The sequence below is a fragment of the Colletotrichum scovillei genome (genome assembly GCF_011075155.1).
Source record: "Colletotrichum scovillei strain TJNH1 chromosome Unknown Contig00010, whole genome shotgun sequence".
In the NCBI taxonomy this organism is placed as follows: domain Eukaryota; kingdom Fungi; phylum Ascomycota; class Sordariomycetes; order Glomerellales; family Glomerellaceae; genus Colletotrichum; species Colletotrichum scovillei.
In genome coordinates, this window is record NW_023336268.1 from 2,154,969 (window position 1) to 2,178,708 (window position 23,740).

Sequence of the window (23,740 nt, forward strand, 5' to 3'; positions counted from 1 at the left end):
CTTGGAAAATGGATATCGGTCTCTCCACGACATGCAAAAAGTCGATCTTGAAAGGGACGAGACTCGAACTCGCGCGGGTTGCCCCACCAGGAAATAGATGTTAAGCTGGCCTTAACCTGGCGCCATAACCAACTCGGCCACCCTTCCAATGTTGAGAAGATCTCTGGAAGTTGAGTGTACACGCGAAATCAGGGCTCATATTCTAAGTCTCTCTACTTGTGCCAGCCCGATTGCCAAGCAACAGATGCCAGTGGTCTCCAACGGCGTGTGATCAAGGCACTCTGGAGAATCACGCCTCCAGGCCCCAAGGTACGAACTGTGTCTTGCAGCACAGATCTCGAGGACGGGATGTTAGAACTTGATCATCCATCTCCATACTCGACCGCATATCCGGTGAAGGTCTCGTACGATACTTAGAGTAGACTGCATTCAAGCAAGCTCTCATCTCAGCCATAGCAAGACTACAAAGCGCACATTGCGTTAGCGATTCACCCCTTGACCAAGAACCTATAACTCAACGTGGATCAAATATTGAAGCTTACTGCCGCCCAATGCAAGTCCGCGGACCAAGCCCAAAGGCAAAAAATAAACGTTGTCGATCAGTGTTGTCTTCCGAATCCAACCATCTCTCGGGAACGAATTGGCATGCGTCCGGGAACGTGCTCTCATCCAGGCGATGCATGCTAAATGAGTTACACGCCACGATCGTATTCTTGGGGATGAGATATCTATCAATGAAGGCACCTTGTTTTGACGCGTAACGTGGAAGCGACATCGTTCCTGGGGCAAATAAACGCAAGCCCTCATGAACGACAGCGTTGAGATAGGGCAGATCGTGAAGAGGCCGGTCATTCCATACTTCGACGAGCTCGTTGTGAAGTTTTTGAACTCTTCCCTCGTGTTGGGGCTGAGAGAGTTCCCAAATGAGCCAACGCAAGGTGTCGCCTGTAGTTTCGATCCCAGCGCCAATGTGGTCGAGGCATTCAGCTTCTGCCAGGGGCCTGCTTACATGGCTCGATTCTAGAAGCTTTCGTGCGACGGTGAAGTCAGGGTGGTCTCCCGTTTCCAACGAGTCTTGCACAAACTTTCGCAAAAAGTTGCCACCTTATTCCAGTCGACCAGCTTCGGGAACAGGGCCTTCCAGAGTGGTGATAGTAGGGGCAGATAATGGTGCAAGAAGGTGATTGCGAGACTTGTTAGTGTCAAGAACGCATCCCAAAGAGTTTCTTGACTCTAAAGCGCATTTGATGAAAATCTACCTTCTCGGGTTTTGGCATAGGATAGCAGCTTGACCATCTGCTGGTCACCAGCGTCGACAAGTGAATCTGTTGTGTGAGAATCAAACAACATCCCAGTCACACAATCGAGAGCGTATGCATGCAGGTAAAACTAATATTTCAACGCACAGTCAGCAACCACGTTCATGCGGGTGACCTCGGGTATCTCACGTAGATGTCTGCCGTATCTGATGCTGCACACACCGCCCCAAAGGCTTCTGCCCGCTCGTCTATCATCTCGATGATCTGAGGTCGGATAACCGATGAGTTGTAGTACCGGTCAGCGAGATGGCGCCGTATAGTGCTATGCTATAATCGGTTACGTTAGCCATAGAACACGGAGCTTATATTTGATGTAGAGCGTCATAGGTACGGTGTCTGAGTCGAGGGCTGTGAACAGGTTGCTGTAGATGTCAGCTTCATGAGCACAAAAAGCGGCAAGCGGCGAGGCACTTACATGTGACGGTCTTGCTGGAACAGAGAGTATAAACCCCTCTTTGGGAAATTCCTTACTTCCAGAGCTTAATGAAGAACTGCTGATGGTCTGGAAGTCGACCCGGATGGTTGCTAAACACATGCTGCAGACCCAAAGGAGCTCCGTTCTCTGAATGAATCCATGCACGCAGCAACATTTCTCCTGTTCTACGCACGCCTAAAAGGCATGCCATTCACGGGTCCTCCGATAGCTAAGAAGGTGCAGATCATCGGTTCGGAAATTGGGAATTTTCCCGTTGCATCTCACGTTTCTCATGCTGTTTTATTCACGCAGCTCACGTACAATCGAAGTGACGTATGCACTTCGTTGGAGCATGTATGGCAAATATGAGATCTAGACCCTGGACTTAGATGGCCCAACTGGTTTTGCGAATGTGAGTGACCCGTGACGGCCCTGAGTAAGTTAATTACTAACGGAAAGTCAGTGGATCCGGACTTCTGCATCACCTCATTATTCTAGAATCAAAAGATGGAAGCAGGGAAGCGAAAGAGCTGTACAACATCTCAGCTCGAAACAGCCCTAGAATAGAGTTTCACTCATCGATTATTGCCATCGGACCTCTCCTCGCAAGAAGGCCCATGATCTGACATATCAAGTATGCGGCAGCGAGTGATGTGACCTAGGCATTCGTTTCATATATTGGAGATACCCCAATGTCATACATAGCAATAACTTTGACTTATCCTCACTAAGGTAGTCCCCAGGAAGCGTGGCAACTTCAAGTGGGATTAAATAGGCAGATGTTTATGACGGCCATCCGCTTTATGAAGCTTCTGACGCAGCATTGGTTCTTGTAATCATTTTCTGGCCATATTCTTCCAGTATTGGTGGCAGGAGGACGATGCAAAAATGAGTAACAATGATACGAGATTCCTTTGTCTATCGGGCTATGTTCAGGGTCGTATTTCTTCTCCCAATGGGGCCAGTGACAAAGGCCCAAGTCAGCACCGAACCTCTTTCAGATCGCCTGGAGTTTTGTTACCCAAGGTCTTGTCACTCTTGTGGGATTTCCATGTGTCTTGATCTTTAAGACGCGAACAGAAGCGAGCAAATCACGGTGATGACGCGGCATAGACTTCTGTTCTCCAGACATGATGCGGTCTGACTCGAAGACAAAGAGGGTTGGGTGTGTGTGGCAACTTCCTACAAATACAGGAGATCAGGGATAGTAAAAGTCTCCAACAACAGCAAGCTAACACCAAGACCTAACAACAGTAGTTACGCGCCATTTCAGCAGGATGGTTGTGAACGCTGCCTGATGGAAATTGAAGTTCGATTTTGAGTGAAATGAAGCCGCAGGCTCCAAACCCACATCTTCTTCCCAAAACTAGGCCAAATCAAGACAACCCCCCGGCCTATTTCGAGCTTAGATTTCGCTTTGCTGCCCAGAATCAGCGACTTCGTGAGCCCACGATATACGTAGTATACCCGTCTCTCGTCGTTATCGGGCTCTGCTCGGTTTGGTGCATATCTTGGTGCAAACCCTTCCTCCCCAACCAAGACATCGTGCCCTTTCGCGAGTCGCGTCTGCGCCGTCGTGCGCTTCGAGCCCTACTCCGTGGCCACCAACTGCCATATCGTCGTCCTTCCGTTGGCAATCTGTGTCACCATAATCTTTCCACTCATCACCATACCACCCATCACCACCGAGGGTGTCTTGCCGCGCTTCGCTATGCCTTGGGTCGACTGGTCGAAGCACATACCGTTGTTCGCGTCTCGAATTCGCAGCTTTCCTCCGTCCGACTGCACCGTCGCCACGAATGCGCAATTTCCAGGAACGCAACCGTACACGCATCCGTCCATCTCGAGGTCCGCCCTGTTACCGCTACCCGGCCACCATGTTGTTAGCCTCCACCTTGGCGGAACTTCACCGTCTACACTGCGAGAGACCATCATGACACGCCTGGCATCTGTGACGAGTTGCACTGGTTCCCACCCGCTGGCGTCCATCGCCGGTTGAGCTTTCGAGTCGCCGATATACGACCATGTTGCGACGTCCCAGTTAGCCAGCCTTCCCGACCGATCCACCGTTGCGAGTCGACTTGAATCCGTCGAAAATGCGAAGTTGGAAACCGGCCGGCCGCTGGTCACTTTCTTGCCTTCGCTGATTGTCTGGACGTGCGTGTTGATGATTGTTTCCCAAACGTCCACACAGCCGGCCGATATCCACGCGAGCAGACGACCATCTGGCGAAAATTGCGGTGAGTAAAAGTCCGATCCCGTCGTGAACATTGCCTCGGGGGTTTTGTCTGCCCAATTGAACGTCCAGACCTCGCATTTGGACCCCAATCGAAGAGTTAGCGCGAGAAGATTACTGCTTATCGGAGAGATGGCAATGCCCGTAATGTGGTCGAGAACGATGTCGATTTCGATGCGCTGAGGAGGCGAGTTGAGCTTGACGTTCCAAATGAGTACATCGCGCTCGCCATGGACCGTCGCGAGAATGTCTTCTGAAATACTTAGGAGTCTGATGTGCGGTGCGATGCCTTGCCCTGAGGGCACTGTCTGCGAGAACCTGTACTGTGCGTATATGGGCTCATCCAGGCTGTCCTCACGCCGCGTCATGACAGTGTCGTGAGGCATGATCTGCCGACTGTCTGATACGATAGGAAGTATTCACGCATCCCCTGGTGGGCGATGAAGCTATGAGAGATCCCACTGAGATATCTCACAACGGGCCAGTCTATTTTTGATGAGCGGCTCGCGGCGCTAGTGGCTGCAGCCTGTCAGACCGCCACGAGGTCGGCATCCGAAGCCGCCTGCATGCTCTCGGATACGCACGGCCATCACTGGTGGCAGAAAACTGCCATACTGGGACATACATGAGGTCCGAGGTAATGACAAGAGACTCTGTTGGTCAATGGGACATGAGAGTAAAAGCACGAAACTGTGACAGCTTGTCGATAAGGCCTTTGTGCTGAGAGATTAGAATTCAAGGTTAGTTGCCAAGGTGTTTTGGAGGTGATCGGCGACCTTGGATGTATACCATGGTTTGTCAATGCCCAAATCTAGACAACGTCTTTGTAGAGGGAACGTAGAGGGAACGTCTCATGAGTTAGTACTCACGTTTGAGTCGGGGCTTCCGTGGCTCTCAGCTTTGGCTCTCCGCAATCTCACATGATTGGGCTCCCGCCAGCCTGTAAAGGGGTTGAGGATGGGAGTGGAAGCCTCATCGATGTCAAAATCTCAGTGTATCATGGCTAATCTTCTAAGGTCTATGAACTGCTTTCTACTCTGGGCCAAGTTCAAACGTGATTGTAAGTGTAATCTGTCAGGAGAATTTCTCCCCGTCCGTGAGTGCATCCTGGAGTTTGGGAGTCTCACAAGATTTGACTTCAAGACTTCACGGACACCGAGAAGAGATGCGGCAGATGTATGTGCTTTTCGCGTTGACGTTGACTGAACCTTGTACTATTCAGTACCTTACGTAGGGGGGGAGCACAAGGCTCACTACCAATCGCCTGGGCCGATGGCACCTTTGGCACGATTCGATGTGTTTCCTGCTTCGATGCAAATGAAGGTTTTGAGTTGCTATCAGTGATATTTGACGCGGACTACCACACTATTGAGCCTCTATGGTCTCCCCTGCTTGGCAGCTGGAATATAAGCCTGGATGCCCTCGGTATCAGTTGATCGACTCAAGACAAAGACCTCTCATGAGGCTGCTCTCAGGACCTCGGTCTGAACGAGTCCCTCAACAAAGCGCACAATTCCCTTCACTGCAAGTCTTGCCACCGTATCGCCTCCCTCCAACTCTGCATTAAAAGAACACACGACCAAAGAAGCCGGGCTCGTCTTCTTCGGAATCGTCTCCAAGCACCCCATCAAATCCTGCCCATCCAACCCGCCAGGAGAGGGAAACTCATTCACCCTCCCCAACGACTCATCCAGAACATCGAGATCGAGATGGATATGCGTCTTCGCAAACCTCCTCCGATCCAACAGCACCCCTAGCTCCTTTGCGAAATCTACCTTAGTCCTCGCGTCGCCCCAGATAACGTCCACCCCAGCCTCCGTCACTGTCTTCCTCTGCAGCTCAGACACGTCCCTCAGGCCGCAATACGCCACCCGATCAAGACTTAAGGGTTGATGTCCCGGCACGGATTCCATCAACTTATGCCAACTCATCCCAGCCGCCATAGACAGCGCCATTGCATCAAGATACCCATTCTCGTTTGTCGAGGGAGTATCCAGGTCATCATGCGCGTCTATCCACAGCAGGTTCAAGTCTGGTATGGAAGCGTTGAGACCTGCTGCTACGGCAGTGCTGGCGTAACAGTTCCCCGAGAGGACAAGCGGGAAGGAGTGTACGGCGACGGCCTGAGAGACGGCGGTGGAGATGCGGCGAAGGAGTTCGAATGTGCGGCCGATCTCGCCTTCAAAGTCGTCTACGGGGCCGATGTTGACAAAGTGGATTGGGGCTAGGGATTCGAGTTTGTCGGCTAGGCCATGGGAGAGGATGCGGTGGGGGCCGGTGCCGACGCGGTGATTGGGGATGCCGACGTGGTAGGGCGAGACGATGATTGTGATTGAGGTATAGGACATTATGTTGGGCTGGTTTGAGAATGGTTAGGGATTTTGACATGGAGATTCAGCCTTGGGGTGTTCATCTTGGTCGGGACTTGGGTTTAGATTTATGTACCACGTCAACGCTTCGGCGTGGCTTACCTCGTGAACCAGAAGTGGTATTTCTTTCCCGCGATCTTCTGGTCCCACTCTCCGCGCTGTGGCTACCTCTTCTTGAGAGTAGCCGGAAAATATTCCACGTATTACAAAGCAGTCTTCTGAGTCGGTCGTTTTTGGTGTCATTGACAGGGTGTACTGAATTCTGTTCATGATTCCAGGCTAGAGTCTGGTGAGATCCATCATTATGGAGGAGAGGTGACATCCTTGAGCCGATGTAGATGTCTTGCCAAAGTCGGAAGTCTCTCGGCATCGCTTAGATACATTGATCACTGCTAAAAGGAGTTGTTCAAAGAAGTTTCTGTGTCTTCTCTCACCAAACCTCTGCCTTGGTCATATTACGGTGGATTGTTTCCGCCCCGGCCACGGCATGTTGTCGGCGGTCGAGAATTCTGGCGCCGGCGTCGGGCTCATTGTGCCTCGAAGTCGTGCTCATGTTCTCCTCACATGTAGTCTCGGATTCTTCCAACAGGTAATTCAAGCGCTTTGGTATAACGGTAGCCGTATCATGTGCCAGCCATGATAGTTTGACAATACCGTCATGTTTGATGGCTTTTCTGCCACGCCCGGAAAACACTTACGATGCATCATCCAACACATGTACTGTATCCTCAACAGGACGTTACCAATCACACAGTCGGACCTTGAGGTTCAAGCGTTGGAAAGATGAAAGCATCGAAGTTAGACACTACACTTTTGTGCAAACGGGATATGACCAAGTTGAAATGTCAGAACCTAGTCCTCGTGTGACATTGCAGTCATTCCGAATTATGAAGTGTACCCTAGAAGATCGAGGGGTAGACGTGGAGTAGTATCGAATATACTATGCGAGGACCTTGAAAATCGAATCTATTCTTTGCGAGAAGTCGTTGCTTTTAATAGACCGAAATCAAGACCAGCGTATAAACTTATATGAAAACGCAGACAGCATCAGGTAAGCTACATACCAAACTCGTCTACAAACTACATTTCAAGCTGAATACCTACCCTCCTGGGTTGAATCGACCATCAAAATGAAAGCACCTAGAACTGAAAAAATTAAATTGGCCCTAACAGCAGCGTAGCTTCACGTTATTCACTGTTCATGATGGACTCAGGTGAGGCAGATACACCAGGGCTGTTGTACCTTCACATGTCTACCCTCCTGTACTGGAAAGAGCAAGCCTCGCAATCACCCATCGCACCTTTCTTCACCTTTCCCTCTGTTCCTTCCTCCTTCCATGCCACGAATATCAAAAAAAACCCTCAGCACGTGACGTGAATATTCCTGACCATTCACCTTTGCCCACATTCTGTGCAGTGAATATTCTTTTCCCTTCCTTGCCTACCTACCTTATCACTCTTTTCCCCATCCAACCCTGCCACAAATTCAAAATTTTCTCTTCTCTTTTCTTTGCTCACAAAGCTTCAATTGTAATTTTCCCACCCTTTTCACCAGCTTCGACTGGAATTATCCACCCTGGATGCCATCCTCTGCACTGAGAGTCTTTGAAGTGCCTCTTTCATGACGATGGCAAGCCTCGCTTGACATATAGGCGCGGCCTATCATTTTTCTCTCAAAGAGAACTGTTCGAAAGGTGAGCTGAGCCATCTTCCGCACCTTGCTCTGTGAGCTTTACTAACGTCATGAGTGCAGAAAGCTTCCACAACTGGAGTGCCCTACGGCCTCCAGCAATTGGGGAAGATTATGCAAAGATTGACGAAGGATACTAGTTCCGACTGCTCTATTCGAGTGGATGACACAATTTTTACCCCGGCAATCACAACGGTCTGGGAACGATCATAAGACACGATCAACAAGATACGAGCAACAGTTACAATCGATGGTTTGCGTTTCAATTTCATCACTGGCGCTGCCAGAACTTGGAATTCCAGTTCCAGTAGGTTCACTCTCCCAAGTCTGTTTTGTCACACGTGTTTTGCCCTATCGAAGGCCAGGTGATACCCATGCCTTCAGTCTGTCTATCATGTGACCGCTTGTTCTCGACATGGCCTCCATCATGAACAAAGCGTCTTCCAGTTGCATGATCTCTTTTCTAACCCGCTCTACAGAGTCCCGTCTTGGATATTTCTAAGCAAACGGAGGAGCTCCCACGCGACGGGACCCTCCGTTGTGCGCTCCAACCATCCAAAGAATCCTGTTCGAACTATACTCTCCTCAATCGTCAAAGGTCTTTCTCTGGACTATGGAATGGTTCTCGACTCAAAGCTACAGGCCCAGGCTTGCGTATCTCAGCTGTTCATTACACTGGGGTTGCTCTCAATCACCCACTCAAGGGCCCGTAGCTTTGAGTTCGATCCATGTTCCAAGGACTGAGAAGCTCGAATATCCAACCTCCTCCTCCACCTACCCACTGCCCACCAGCTGGCATGCATATGTGGGTGGCGGGGGAGGAGGCGTTCCAGATCTCTGCGAAGAAGATGTTTCAAACAACTTGTTTCCAGCTCCAAGATACCAGACTAGTCCGTCTTCATCCAACATCATTCGATTGTGTGCATCGCTAACTTGGTTGCAGGAAGACTTACTTTGCCTTTTCAACCATCTGTCAGGAGGATTTTGGTGAGGTATGACCACGACTGAGAGTCCGAGGGTATTTTCCAAATGCCTGGGACTGTTCCATAACCACCTCGGAGCCTCAGTCGTGGACTTCTCTCACTCAGATTCTGGAGGCAGCGAGTGCAACATCATCGGAAGAAGCCCCATGGCTGCCGCCGCGCGCCATGCCTTCACAATACGGCTGGCCCTGCTCGAAATATCCACTGAGTAGTATCCTCTACATTCTATTCATATCGCGGGGGAGACGCCCTTGAAGTTCTTCACGACTAGAGCTCGTCGCAATGTCTGCCATGAAATTTCGGTTTCTGCTCCAAGGAGAGAAAGTGCCTCCACAAGTCCATTTCTCTCCTTGGAGCAGAAAATACTTTAAAGAGAGTGCGTCCCGGCTTGAGAAATAGCGGGCGGAGATCATACAGGCACCATTCGAACAGCGGAAATCTGCTCGGATAACCACTTACATTTTCCAAGCGCAACTCAGCGTCTCTCAACCCAATTCAGCATCTCTCAGCCCAGCCTCAAACCCCACTCCCTTCAAAGAAACTCCCTTGGATGTCTGACGGCCTCTTTCCGACTGGCGTTATTGTTCGAACGCCCTGACTACAAAGACATGTTCGAAAGACCAATTGAAGAATAACAGTTTAGCCTTGTCTTGTTGTAAGAGATCAAAGGCACGGCACCCGCACCAACCGCATCTTTGTATGCGGGCTGTTGGTCTTGGGAATTCCATTCGCTCAGGATCACTTATTCTACTGCCCGGAAAGCTCTGTTCGAAGAAGTTGGCCCGCGAGCCAAAGCTGGGACCATCAGCCTTTTTCCAACTCTGGGCCAGGCCTGGCCTAAGAGCGTTTCTCCTTTCCGCCTCCCAACCTCTCGAGTAAGAGACTCGAGAGGCACTTGTTGCCCCATTCAACGCGCCGAGCGTCACGGCCTTGTCTTACACTCGGGGTCTGTGGGCTTGATTTCATGATTCTGGCGGTGGCTCTCCCCCAGAATTTGGTGGAGGTAACGGAGTTTCCGAGGTTAGAAGGTTAATTGCTCACACTTCCCCTTTCTTCTTTCACCTTCTTGCCTCGGAAGCTTGATCCATTCCGCTCTCATTCCTCCGTTCCCTCGAAGCAATCATTGATCTCCTCGATGGTTAACATCGCCAAGGAGATTTCACTCCGAGGTGGTCTCCCGTCATTGAGTTTCGTTTTGGCGACGGGCAGCCAATGGGTATTGAAGCTTCTGGACTCGGGCTTGCACCCCTCGGTGGCTAGAATCACCACGAGAACCCGATTCTCGATCCCGCGAATATCCACCGGGTGTGGTCTTACACGACAGACACATACGAAAGGAAGGCTTCTGCTGCAGGGCCACAACTAGAACGAAAACCACCTCATATTGAATAGTCAATTGGGCTTGGAGCTTCTGGACTCATGCTTGAACACAAACACTGATGGTCTTCACTTCACCGCCCCTTCCCAGGAATCAAGGACCTGTCGGATTGGAAGTCCAATTCGAGTGCGAGTCAGAAGCAGCGCAAGTGCCAATCCTATCCTGAACTAAGGTAGACGTCGATGGCCCCTCCAACCTACAGTCGACATCTTCCTCCTACATCATTACGCAGAATAATTCAATAGACAGCAATTGATCCTTCGTCGCCTACAGAACCGGACGGTTCGAATCAACTACCCTGTGATGGGGATACCAACAATGCTCCTTCATCGAGAAACTTTTTGAACTCTCCATGAGGCTTGGAATTCTGGCATTGAACTTTTGGTTCGAAAGGAAGGTCGTGGGGAACGTTGCTTGGATTGATGCAGGGTGGTTAGCTAACGTACTGGATACTGCACTCTCGGGCCTTTGGAATAGCATTTTGGAAAGCAGATTCAAGACAATGCACTTTGAAAACAGTATTCTCGTTCCAAACAAAGAGTTGAACTCTTAAGAATCGTGATGAGGCAGTGAATGTCAGAAGGTGTGAGTGTCTTGATGTCCGTTTAGCTTCCTTGTGTCATCCCAGGAGCAGTTCGTGGAAGCCATGTTCATGCCATGTGTTCATCCTTTGTCAGTTGGAAATATTTTGTCTGGGATTTATTTGAACTTCAAATTCGGAATGTGGTATCAAAACTTTTAAATCACAGCTCTATATGTCCCCGATGCTCTATTTGGCGCATCTGGGATCCGAATCCGCTCCGAAATCCTTGCAGACCTCTCTACCAAGCGCCTTCAGATTCTCAACAACCCACAAACGCTGGTTGGAGAAAACAAACACCTTGCCCGGGGCGAAGGCAAAGTTGTTCGATGTCTCGCCCAAGTGAATCTTCCCAAGCAAGACACCTTCCGGGTTCCAGACGTGGATTCCATCGCCGCAGCCGCCCCAGACGTTACCCTCGGTATCAGCGTGGACACCATCAGGGAAACCATTGTCCGCGTACGCAAACACGCGCTTGTTGGCGAGCTTCTTGTTATCGATAATGTCAAAGGCGTAGATGGTGGCAGGGCCGGACAGGTTAGGGGCGGTGGTGATGGCGCCCGTGTCGGAGACGTACAGTGTCTTTCCGTCCGGTGAGAACTCGACGCCGTTGGGCTGCTGGAAGCCGTCCGCCACGACTTGGACTGTACCCGTAGAAGGCTCGAAGCGGTAGACGTGCGTGGGCAGGACGGATTCAGGCCTGAACTTCTGGAAGAAGCCGTACTGGGGGTCGGTGAACCAGAGGTCTCCTGTTACCGGGTGCTGGCGGACATCGTTAAGCGAGGTGAAGTTGCGGCCGTTGAAGCCGACGATGAGAGGCTCCGACTTGTTGGTGTTGGGGTCGACGGCGAGGAGCTGGGATTTTCTCGTCAGGTCGCCCTGGTCGCACCAGACCTGCATCGGCGGCGTGGCGGACTGGTCCGCGCCGGGCGGGTAGTAGGAGCTTCCGCCGTTGGCCTCGGTGAGGCCGTCGAACTGGGTACTTCTGATGGAGAAGTCGTTCAGGTTGAGGACGGTGATGTTGATGTTGTCCGTGGGGTTGTAGTTGGAGGAGATGTACAGGGAGTTGTCCTTCTTGTTGTAGATGCCGCCCTCGTGGAACGCCTGCCAGTCTACTTCTACAATCTTGCGCGCCGTGGCGTTGGGGCCGAGGACGTCTGCGAAGGCGGGCTGGTATGCCAGGAGGGAGATCGCCGGGGTGGGCAGGGTGGCGCCGGCGTTGATGGAGGCGAGGTAGCCGGCGCCTCCTGTCGCCAGGGCGTGGAGGTCAACGTTGATGAGAGACATGCTTGCGGCTTGGAACCACAGGACGATGATTTGGCTGGGAGAAGGTAAGAGGAGTCCCCGCCGCTTATACTTATATCATCAAAGGAGTGAGGGAGGTCGCAACGGTAGAGGAACCTTCGGCGGCGGTAGCGGGACGGGAAGCTTCTTTATGGTGCTGCTATTCTGTATCCGTACCCATCTTGTATCGGCTCGTCCGCGACAAGCCATTGGGCTTGGCGTCTATTAGTTCATAATATCCCACTCTACTGGAACAGGGACCATGAAGCTATGACGTTTGGAATCCCACGTTAGGTAACTAGGGGCAATGGTTTCTTGTCAGAGCTGCCCGTGGAACCGTTACTGGTGTTGACTAGCGTCGGCCGGTAGTTGGGCTGACACCGGGCGGATGGTAAGCTGGTCTTTGGTACGGACTGCGGACTATGCGGGCAGCGGAGATCATAGTAGAGCCGAACGAGTCGTGAGTACTGGGCAGTAGAGAAATGTGAAAGGGTAGTGAAATTTGATGAAGCCAAAAATGTCTGCTCTTTGGCTTGGCACTATGGGACCATTCCCCCGCAGATATGGGCGCATCCCTGGCGACTATCCCTGACTTGCAAGCCCAAAACACCAACGGGATAAAGTCCGGCTTCGGACGTCGTGGCCTCGGTGGATCTCCGCGAGTCGTTGTTCTCGTTCGCGATGCAGCAGTACGACTGTGTATGCGCTGTGGACAATTACCGGGAGTTTTCCCTTCTGCCTCTTGGCTCTGGAGTCTGGAGACCTTCAATCAGGGCTCTGGGATGCGCTACTTTATTTCTTCGAGAACCCTTTTGGCGTTCTTTAACTCCGGCGCTCCCAGAATAGAGCCTACGAGAGTCAGAGGTTGATGACGGTGCGGAGACGCCAGAGAACGCCAAAGAAGACTAAGACAGGAACGGCGATCGTCTTTAGGGGCTGGTAGGGCCGATCTTTGAATATTGCGGAGATCATGTAACTCTAAACCCCACAAACAAGCTTATTGACAGCCACCCCTCGCGCGTACAGCATCGTACGGCATTGGGCTGCACGGTAGTTTCTCTCGAAGTGGACGAGACGAGTATGGGTTGATTGCTGGCGCCTCAGCGCATAGTCTTGGCTGCAAAATATTTTGTTTCGTTCATCCCAAGTCCCCCTTACTAGAGCAAAACTCTGTTCAACTTGACACACGATAGATGTAGGCTGGGCCACGCCATCGCAACTACGGATGTTGACGTTCACCCACATGGGATGCCAGGCAGCGAGAGTTTGGGCGTGTGCGGGCCCGACAAAGCGGTCATCTACTGTCTGTAGATAGTTGGGTTGTTCGAAATTTGAGCTGGTTTGGTGAGATTCCTAGAGTGTATGAGGTCTTTTTTGGGACGAAAAAGGGCCGAGAGAAGAGTGTCGGAGGGAGACCGTTACATGACTCTGCTGACGATGGTGGACCGTTTCGCCGGCCTGTGCTTGGCTTGGCGTGCCAAATTTGCCCAGCCGAGTTCTTGACTCGATCTCCGAGTCTCAGCGGCGAATTGCATGAGAACTTGATGGCCGAGGCCGGAAATCTCTTTTCGGCCGAGGGCTGGACCACAAGAGAAGCACAAAGGAAGTTGATCACGATACAAACAGAATCAGTAAACAGAACATCGAAAAAGTCAAAAGTTGTCCTGAATCAGGCACATTAGCGATTCCTTGGCCTAGGTACGAAGGATGGAAACCACTCATCGTGAGGTGCGGCTCTCCTAGTCAAGATTCAGCCGGCAATCGGTTGTCTTGGGTCTACCCGTCTCGTCAATGGCTTGATGCACGCCAAGATGATCTTCGGCAGGAATGTCCCTTGACAATTGGATCAGCTCTGTCAGAACACCTGAGCCGGCTTCCCGGGTTTGAAGCATTGTAACGTCGCCACGTGAAGTCTGCTTCTTAGCTACTAGCTTAGCCAGCCCAAGGTGTCGTTTACAAGCGGCAGCAGGCACCTGGGAGTCCGGCATCTCATCCACGTCGCGAAGTAAGACGGTAGATCTTTCTCGGAAGATACATGTAGTCGAGGAAAACAAACCGCCCATGTGGCAACCTAACCACCCCCGGAGACTGCCAATGCATGAACATCAGACGTGGCACGGGCAAGAGTGGTACTTATGAATCTCGCCAAGACTACTCCTTCCCAGTTATACTGAAGGAATGAAGTCATCTGTGGCCTGTCAAACCAAAGTCATCCAAGGCTTTGCGGATTGCGAGGTTATTGACGGCACCGCCCTCGGGCCGAAGGCCGCGGGCTCGGAACAACTTTGGGACATACGGATAATCTTAATTTTACGACTCAGTCAAGGAAAGATAGCACGTGAGTAGTTGAAGTTGAAGTACGTCCGACGGCTATAAGCCAAGTCTGTGATGTTGATGATGGCAGTTCGTGTTGCCCAGCAACTACCTTCCTCTACCTTATGGCATGAGACTCAAGGACGACCAACCCACAACCCCAGCTGGACATGTCTAGGCGTAGACCATGAATCTAGAAATGAAACCCAAGTCAGAAGAACTAGGTTTTCGAGTTTCTGAATCTAATTGACTGCATGAATTCTTTGTGATGTTCCATTGGCCCCCTTCTCGCAGCCGAGTTGACCTATCAAGGCAGCTTCACTCGGGCGGTCCAACCTGAGGACCTGTCGAGTTAGACAAAACCAAGGCTGCAGCACTTTCCTCTGAATCAAGATGAGTAAACATCTACAGAGATCCCAGACTCGTCGGAAAAGATCCACAAATGCTAGATAAGCGAGAGATCAAGTTGGGGAAGGTGGAGGGCGATGATCGATGGTCATATTTCACCCAGATAGCCTTCATCGAGGACACACGTGATATTGTGAGTAATAGACCAACCAGAGGTTCTCATTGGATTGGTGACTAAGATAATCGCAAGGCTAGCGTGCTTTGTGAAGCCATTCAGAGGTGGTAACCAGCCTCACTCGTGGTATTCCACCCAGTCACGTGTGCCCCTGAATAACCTCACCTCCTCGATCTTTCGATGCGTATTCCATCTCACCACCCAACTCACATAATTCAGATCGCTGCTGCCTATTTCTTCCTTCCCCCTTCTTGCCTGAATTGAAAGGATCGCAAGAGCTAGCCCTACCCACGGAAAATCTCTTGCTCTGCCCACCCACTGCCTTTCGACCGCCCACCTCTTCCACTCAATCCTTTCTCACTCACCCTCACACTCCCGCTTTCTTCTCTTTTTCCTCACACAAACCACACACTTTCTTCTTCACAATCAACTTCCACACTCACAATCACAAACAAACAACAAAGCAATCCATCACTTCCAACCAACAAATCATCACCAACCAAGAATTCCAATTCTTCACTCATCTCAGTCACGATGAAGGCACGTTTGTGATTATTTTCTGCTTCTTCTCATGCCTCCCATCCCCAAAATCATCATGGCGTTCTGGAAGCTCACAAATATTTCCCTTCCAGTCCTATATTGCCATCACCGCCGTCGGCACCATCATCGGCGCTGCCGTCAATGGTATGCCCGTTCTGGACAACCAGGCTGCTGTCAACGGCCTTGGCGCTCAGATTCCCACTCAGGCCGGTATCGCTGGCTTCAAGCACAATATTCGCAAGGACCTTGGCTTCAACGCTTCCAAGCCCATCATGAGCATCAGCTCCGAGGCCTTGGTCGTTCACCAGACCACCACCATGGCGGACTACAAGCAGCCCACCGCTACCGAGGTCAACAAGTGCACCACTTTCCCGATCAGTGAGCCCGCTCTTGGCCTCACTGGCATCTTGGAGATGTGTGCTCCCAAGAAGACCGCTCTCAACGTGGACATTGGCACCAAGACTACTCTCGAACAGGTCAACGCTCCCATTGTCACCGCTCCTCAGATCACCTCTGCTCTCTCCATGGAGATTGCCACCGCTGCTCCTGTCGAGCAGTCTACCGCCATGGATATCTACGAGCGCGTCTCCAGCTGGTGCGTCACCGCGACTAGAACCAGTGGCTCCAAGCCCTACATCTGCACCGCCGGTGTGGATGACTACCCTCGTTTCCCTGGCACTGCCACCTTCATCTACACTCCCTTCTCCGGTCCTACCCCCACTACTCCATCCTTCTTCCTCACTACCTTCAGCGAGGACCCTGCGATGCCTTCGATCGCTCCCGACTACACTTCCTTCGCTACTCCTACCACTTCGGAGCCCAGCTTCTTCCTCACTACCTTCAGCGAGGATCCGGGGATGGCCGCCGCTGCTTCTACCTCGACTCCCCTTGCCTCCTCGTCCACTGAGTATAGCATGGTCGGCGCCCCGATCATTACTCGTGGCACCGCTGTCGAGCCCGTCATCACTGAGACTCAGACTGTCTTTGTCACGGCCTCGGCTTAGGTCTCATGGCACCTTTACACTCATGTGATCTCAACATCTTAAGAAGTTTGGGAAGGAACCTGGATCGGTGGATTTTGGGCATACTTATGGAGGATTCATTTTCATCCATGGGAACACTTGGGATTCAAGACGGACTGGGTTTGGGAACAGGCATCAAGGAGGATTCAGGTCTATGGGTCATTCATTCTTCATTGTGATTAAGCTTCGACGAGTATCAGGTTTTCGTTCGTCGTTGGCAGCTACAGGCTGCTCGTTCATATCAGCAGCTACAGGCTGCTTATCCGGTGTGACAAAGAATACACTGGCATTGCAAACACATATCTTGTTCCTTCTCTTTGTGAATTCGTGTGATCTGTGATGCTTTTCTGTCTAGTGCTTTTCATTCACCTTACTCACCCACACCGCCCTTCAGGCTCCATTGTAATGAAATCCTTGATTGAGGCAAGTCACGATGATCCCTTTCGTGTTTTCTCTTTCTCGTTTTTGATTCGATGCCTACTGAATAGCTACTTCACCCGCTAGGTGTCCCATTCCAGGAGACCTCGTCGTTTTGTTTTCAATTTTCCATCGGCTTCAATTCCCTCAGTATTTTCAGAGTTGAGGATGTATTCAACACCTGCCTCAACAGCTCCGGGTAGTCCCAGCCCAGTGCTTCAGCTGCCAGAAGTGTTAAGCTCGCCTGGTCGTCTCGTCCAGGTCGTCCAGGGCCGGTCATGTTCTAAATGAAATGGTTCGTTAGAGAGTCTTGAGCGGCATCTTCACTTTGGGGAGACGAGCTTACCGGCTTCATGTTTACGTCAAATAGAGCAAAGTCGGACCCAGGAGTCTCAGAAAATCGTCGCACATCAATGCGAATGGGAGCCGCGACGCCCAATACCCTCGCTGCTGCCTCACACTCCTTCGCGATTCGTCCATACGCAGGGTCCTCTTCTTCCTTTGCTGTTATTACCCTCGAATTGGCAGTGACCGCTACCACGCCGTTGTAGGGAGCAATCCCGTGTTGATGATTGAAGCGCGTGACAATGGGCAAGGACCAGTAGTCCTTTTTCTCACCATTCGGAGGCATCACGGTGATGGTGGCTTCTTCACCAGAGAGGTATTCTTCCAACATAATGCTCGGTGACTCTTGGAAGAGGACTTTGCTGTGGGCGGTGAGATCCTCGAGACTTTGGCAGACTCGAACGCCGTGGCTTCCCCGTCCGCGAATGGGTTTTGCGACAACTGGGAACGGCAACTCGAGCTGCTCAATGTTTGTTGCTACCGCTGGGTCGGAGTGGATTGTCCAGGAGCGAGGCATCGTAAAGCTACCGATCCGGCGAAGCAAATCATTCACGTATTCCTTGTCATCGTACTTTTCGACCACAAGAGGCCCATGTCCGACGACTTTGAGTGTATCTTGAACACTGCCGAGGGACGTGGAAGTTTCCAGTGGGTGAGATGCGAATAAGATTGTGTTGGCCCAGAGATGAGTCGCTCCCTTGTTGACAGCGTCCTGAATCCCTTCTTCGGTATCTGGGAAGCACCACTCGGTATCTTTCTCTGGTGAGGGCGTCGAGACTGGAGTGATCGCATTGACAGACTTGCTAGCTTGAAGGTTAAAGGCGATGTCGGCGCCTGAGTCGCGGTATCCTAAGAGCTGTTAGTTGAAGTTGGGGCAAGCATGTTTACGAGATAAGACTAACCACCAGGCTTCATCGGCTTGCGCACCCCATTGATGACAGGAGGATCTATGGCTTGATAGAGCACAGCGACTCTTTTCGACTCCATCTTATGTGAGGCTATCGATGAGTTCCGGGGTGAGGTGACGGCAAACAGCCTACGAGAGTTGACGCCGAGGGTGCGGGGTAAATGAGTCGCGATCCTGGATGGAAATTTGACTCTCGAGGGCCTGCCAACGTTCATCATTCAAAGCACTGGGTCGCCCCTCTCAGCGCGAAAGTTGATATGCTGAGGTTGATGTGCAATGGGATGGGGGCTCTTGACAGTGTTAAGAGTTGATGATGTGAAGTTGTGAACGGAGTAGTCCGTCGGAGTAGTCCATCCGTATTATTTCCGCCCGGAAATCGGCATTGCCAATATGGGGTCTAGCGACGCAGCAAACTGCCATTGAAGATCATCTTATTATCTATTGCTGGCCAAACATATCCCATAGACTAGGGAAGAGCTCATCAATGTCAGGCACGCTTGTCGACACGAACTCTTGAAGCTCAGGCATATCTACTGGCTGCTCAGAGAATTCTGCGCTCGACGTGGACGTGGCAAGCTTCTCAATGACCTCGGAATACTGCGCAATGCACAAGTCTCCCACGTCCCAGGCTTTTTGTCGATGAACTTGCAGCGCATTGATGAGATCGCGTGCCAGCTTCAGCGACATACTTTGCGCCAGACCGCTGACAGTGTTCTCTGTTTCTAAAGCGCAGCGGAGGAGGAACTTGGTGGTGGACGTGAATGCAAAGGTGAGAAGCGGGAGCCAGTAGTCGCCAAGCTGGGGATCTTTAAGTTCTTGAACCAGAAGCACAATCTCCTCGGCCGCCCGTCGTACTTCAAGATAGCAACGCATGGGGATCGAAGATGTGTGGTCGGCGTTGGCTGCCTTCTCGGCGTCGAGTTCCCACTTCCGAAGCAATAGCCTGATGTAGAGATACGCGAGGCGCAGGTTCGCTGAACCTGGTATGTCGAGACTCTCGCCCCCGCGGATGATCCTCCGCCTTATGTTGTTATCCAGTGAGTCTTCCCACTGTGTGAGCAAGACCTCCAGGTCCCAAGGACCGGTAGTTGAGGTCTTTTCTAGGTCATAGATGCGCTCCAGATATCTGTCGAGAAAACGGGATAGAGCGACGAATGCCAAGTACACAGACGTTGCCTCGTGGTCGACAGGATTTGGTGCCGAGCCGCATAGCTGCTCTACTGTAGGAAGAGCGACGTCGTGCTGGCCGCTTCTGAGCTGCGGCGGCGTGCCGTACGCCAGACTCGACCTAGGTAAATCATTAGCCCAAGAGAATTACTTCTATGCGTTGTGCTTGCACATACCACTTATCATACACAAAGATGGCCCACCAGATCTTTGTTCGCAGGAGCTTCTCGGCTTCTGGAATATCCCAATCGGAAGAGTCTCTATTTAAGCCGAGTGAGTGAGCTAGAGAGATGGCGGAGCCAAGCTGAAGGCCGTTTCCGATAATCGAAGTCAATGGCCGGCCGGCGATATTGAGAAGGATGGCTAGCAAAGTCGAGATACCTGGGGACAGGTGCATTTCAGAGTAAAGGGCATCGTTGGCCTGGTTCCAAATGAACCTAGTATCGGGCCGGTGTTGAGTGACGAGCTCGGGGGACTGTGCCCAGTAGGTCATTGTATGCGCATAGAGCGAAGCCAATAAGGCCGGCGATATGTGCCTCCTGTCCTCGGCGAACCGTTTCTCAAAGGACTGTCTATCCAACAAGGGAAAACAACGGTTGGGCTTTTCAAAAAAGCTAGAAGCGCAAGTCAGGTCACGATACGCACCAGTATAAGCTGACTGCGACTTACAGCTGGATAACATCGGGTAGCATTGGCTCAAGAAGTTTCTCAATCATCTGGCACTTCAGGAAAGCTGGGTTCCGGTCGTCAGGAAGACCGATAGGCTGCTTCCTCACCGTGGTAAAGACAACGGGTTTCCTTGAGCCACCTCCATGCTCTTGCCGTGGGCTTGTCACCGATATCCTACCCCGGTTCAAACCAGACGAATCATTAGACAAGTACGTGGACAAGACTTGAGTATCTTCAATGTCTGCTGGTCCCACAATATGTGCCTCATCCTCTCCGCCATCGCCAATGGGTTCCGGGTACCGCTTCTTCTGGGGTGAGAATATGGGAGGATGGCCATCTGAGGACTTTGACAAACGCCGGTCTGCCTCGGCCAACGTAAGCTGGTTCGTCTGGTCGTCGTACTGGAGCTCCGAGGAGAACGTCTGAGCCGGAGGCTGTGGTGGAGGGGACGGGCGGTGGCCCAGGTCCTTTGATCTACTGGCTTGGGCATTTCTCCAAGCAGACTTCGGCCGCGGCGAAGCTCCACCAGGAGCCGGCGGGAACTCGCATTGTGTTCCGTGAGCTCGACAAGTCAAGCATGTTCCTCCGTTTTTGTCGACATTACACCGGGACTTGCGCTTCCGGCAAGCCAGGCAGGCCGGGCGAAGATGGGAGCGGTAGGGGCGCTCCGAGGGCAAGGAGCCACTGTCGGCCTCGGGCGACATGTTTCTGATGTTCAAGGCGCCTCTCTGGTAAGATCGAGGCAAAGTTTACTGCATGATCCGCCGACTTGGCCGTGGCTATTGATGTTATTCATCCTTATCTCGAGGGGTTCGTGGTGTAAATGGCCGTTTCCCGCGGTGAACTTGGAGGTTTCCCGAGGAGACGGGACGTTGCGCATTATCTAATCGATAAAGCTCACGATAAAGAAAGATGACATAATACCGTATCGATAACGCACCTTGTCGAATCGGACACTGACTTTCTCCTGCCTTCAGGCCACTACCCTTTCCTGCGTGTAATTGAGGCATCAACTTCTCTCGTTCACAACTCCAACAGCCAACCTCATCGTTCACCATGTTCTTCCGCGTACACATGCAACAAGTGATTCCGCTTCGCCGTTTACCTCCAGCGGAGAAGTCGTCGAAACTCAGACAAGACACTTTGGAAGCTCGCATCAATGATGGGCCGAGAAGCGACACTGTCTCCGAATCAGCAGCTTCGCCACCTACGAAGGCCCTGAGAAGGAGGAGAGCCAAGCTGTAATGGACCAATTTAACAGACCGGCGTGCTGTCATGCCTCCCGCCACACTGAGAAACACCTCGATCTCGATGCCCTAGCATTTTCTCATTCATCACGGAATGCGACTAGACTGCGACCTGTGAAATGGTACCAGCGCGGCCTCAAAGCATGCTGTCCACGATGTAACTGCAACGCTTAAGCAGGATGCAGCCTCCACTACTCGGTACCGAAGTAGGAACTCGATGTCGACATAAGCGCGGGCCAGAGGTGTTCTCTTCGATGCTGGATACCACCTCCGAGATTTCCTCCTGATCGATGTTCAAAAAGAGTCAAAAGTTACCTTATTCGTCGAATCAACGCGAAGAGCCTCGTCGCATACGTGGCCCAAGAGCACCATGTCTTGGTGGTTGCCGCAGTTGCAAACCTGAAGATGTGGATGGCCTCTCCTACCTGGTTGATTTCGGGCGAGCATCCAGTCAGATGTCTTGACAAACGGGACACGGTCACTCCGAATCTATCAAGGCTATCCCTGGACATGACACCCAGATGGACCATCTCCTCGCCGGCATGGTAACCCGTCCTGTCATTTCTCTTCTGCTCAACCTGCACCAGCGGGCCGCCAGGCATCGAGGCATCATTTGAACTGCAGCAACGCCGGGCCGCGACTACTTGTGCAGTATTGATGCATCACCGAGAGCAAGTTTGAAATCAACGGCTTGAGGTCGAGTCTGCATCGTGTCGCATCCCGAGCATTAGGTGTGCAGTATCACCACGGTCGCAAAGGGTAGTTGCCGTGATGCCAGGCTGGGATGCGTTTGTGGCATCGCATATCGCCAGTCCACCTTCTACGATACGCAGGGAATCGACGTCTAAAAGCTCGAGTGAGACAGAGAACGGACGAAAACTGTTGACTGAACACTTGTCTTTCGGTTGCAAATGTCGTGGAGTGTTCTACTCCCACCGGCACGCCTTTCTAATCATGGAACGAATCCCAGGCTACAGCACGGGCATCGAACTGAATATTCCGTAATTGGCTGACTACTTCTTGAGTCTCGACGCAGTCGTGCCATTCTACTAGTCACGACCCACGAGCCGATGGAAAAATTTCTCTTGGGGGACCTTTGCTCGATACTCCTCGTGCCAATGATCCTTTGGCTGCAGTAATACGAGTGACCAGGGCCGTCGAAATCGTGGTGCGGGTAGACCTGGTCGGATTTTTGAGAGAATTAGGGATGCATCTCCATGAGGATCTGAAACGCCCACCCGGACTGGCTGTACGGTTACATTTGTGATCTTGACGACCGAGGCTCAGCAGCTAGTGCTAAAATCACTGCATACTTCGTACAGGTTGCAGCCTTTACCAATACACTGGATTCCGGTCTCGACGCACGAAATCGAGGTTGGGCCCAATTGAGCAGTCACTCCGGCTTTGGCGACTGGAGGGACGGAGTCCTCTCCAGAATCTTGCTGCCGATCACGATCGTCGAGGAGCAAATCGACTGGGGCAGAAAGACATGCGATCCGGCTCCTTCAGCAAGCAAGCGAGCAGTCAGCACCCACAAGCCGTCTTTACATGGTGAAAGACTGGGAGTCAAGGGACGAACACGATAGCGGCATCAAATAAGGTGTTCATCTCCTGGATATCTTACCTGCAGGCTGCAGCAACACAGGCGCATTTGAAATACCCCGAGAGTCGACGCGTTGGCAGCATAAGGATTCCCATCCCCAGCCGGGTCGCAGCCAGCATAAAGAGGAAATAGGACCGAGGCGAAGCAAGATCGGGGATCGGCCGCGATGGAGTCAATATCCACTCGTCATACCCATAAGCCGACGGATCGCCGTGGGGCCCTGAACAATAGTCCCGTATGCTGGACCTCTTTTTCCTCAGCTTCTCCCTGTCTTTTCGCAACGACAGGTCGAGCATGAATCCTGCAAAATCGGCTTCGTGTCCACCTAGGAACCCCATGACGCCAGACAAACGCATGGGTCAGTTGTTCGCTGCTGCGACATGGCGCTGAAAGGCAGGCTGACGGGAGTGTTCACGCCTGGGCGAGAGTGAGACGAGTCATCTGTGCCAGTGCCGTCGCCTTCTGCCGTTCACCAACGAACGCAACAGGGAGTTGCCATATTTTTGCCGTCTGCCAGCGAGAACGAGGGAGGATTCAAAGAAACTTCCGCGCTCGGGCAGAATATGCTGAAGAATGAGGGCAACAAGGTGGGAGAGGAAACACCCAAGGCTTGGTATGTTTGTCTACTTCCAGGCTTGCCAGGACCTGATTAGTTTCTCTTCAACGAGATGATCAGATGGCTACGGTAACCTTCCAAGTCCCATCGACCACGCGGGGTCTAGACCAATGAAAG

At 51.9% G+C, this 23,740-nt stretch overlaps 6 protein-coding genes across 6 annotated transcripts; 1 reads left to right on the top strand and 5 right to left on the bottom strand.

Annotated features, from left to right (window-relative positions):
- Nucleotides 1-3,324: 3,324 nt before the first annotated feature.
- HER10_EVM0009880 (uncharacterized protein) lies at nt 3,325-4,356 on the bottom strand (the record flags this gene model as incomplete). Its single annotated transcript, XM_035479352.1, has 1 exon — nt 3,325-4,356. One exon carries the CDS (start codon nt 4,354-4,356, stop codon nt 3,325-3,327), a length of 1,032 nt encoding a protein of 343 aa, XP_035328386.1.
- Nucleotides 4,357-5,427: 1,071 nt separating this feature from the next.
- Nucleotides 5,428-6,318, bottom strand: HER10_EVM0011837 (uncharacterized protein; the record flags this gene model as incomplete). Its single annotated transcript, XM_035481254.1, has 1 exon — nt 5,428-6,318. One exon carries the CDS (start codon nt 6,316-6,318, stop codon nt 5,428-5,430), a length of 891 nt encoding a protein of 296 aa, XP_035328553.1.
- A 4,841-nt stretch (nt 6,319-11,159) lies between these two features.
- Nucleotides 11,160-12,257, bottom strand: HER10_EVM0002367 (SMP-30/Gluconolaconase/LRE-like region; the record flags this gene model as incomplete). The annotated part of the gene is made up of 1 exon (XM_035472082.1): nt 11,160-12,257. One exon carries the CDS (start codon nt 12,255-12,257, stop codon nt 11,160-11,162), a length of 1,098 nt encoding a protein of 365 aa, XP_035327678.1.
- A 2,752-nt stretch (nt 12,258-15,009) lies between these two features.
- On the top strand, nt 15,010-16,634 carry HER10_EVM0002539 (uncharacterized protein; the record flags this gene model as incomplete). The annotated part of the gene is made up of 2 exons (XM_035472245.1): nt 15,010-15,108; nt 15,723-16,634. 2 exons carry the CDS (start codon nt 15,010-15,012, stop codon nt 16,632-16,634), a joined length of 1,011 nt encoding a protein of 336 aa, XP_035327697.1.
- A 556-nt stretch (nt 16,635-17,190) lies between these two features.
- On the bottom strand, nt 17,191-18,609 carry HER10_EVM0002977 (fungal specific transcription factor domain-containing protein; the record flags this gene model as incomplete). Its single annotated transcript, XM_035472668.1, has 3 exons — nt 18,317-18,609; nt 17,416-18,263; nt 17,191-17,352 (listed from the first exon to the last, which is right to left on the bottom strand). Exons 1-3 carry the CDS (start codon nt 18,537-18,539, stop codon nt 17,191-17,193), a joined length of 1,233 nt encoding a protein of 410 aa, XP_035327748.1. The 5' UTR covers nt 18,540-18,609.
- A 150-nt stretch (nt 18,610-18,759) lies between these two features.
- On the bottom strand, nt 18,760-20,861 carry HER10_EVM0012485 (fungal specific transcription factor domain-containing protein; the record flags this gene model as incomplete). The annotated part of the gene is made up of 3 exons (XM_035481879.1): nt 18,760-19,609; nt 19,665-20,102; nt 20,158-20,861. The coding sequence occupies 3 exons, from the start codon at nt 20,859-20,861 to the stop codon at nt 18,760-18,762; spliced, it is 1,992 nt and encodes a 663-aa protein (XP_035328614.1).
- Between the last annotated feature and the right edge of the window lie 2,879 nt (nt 20,862-23,740).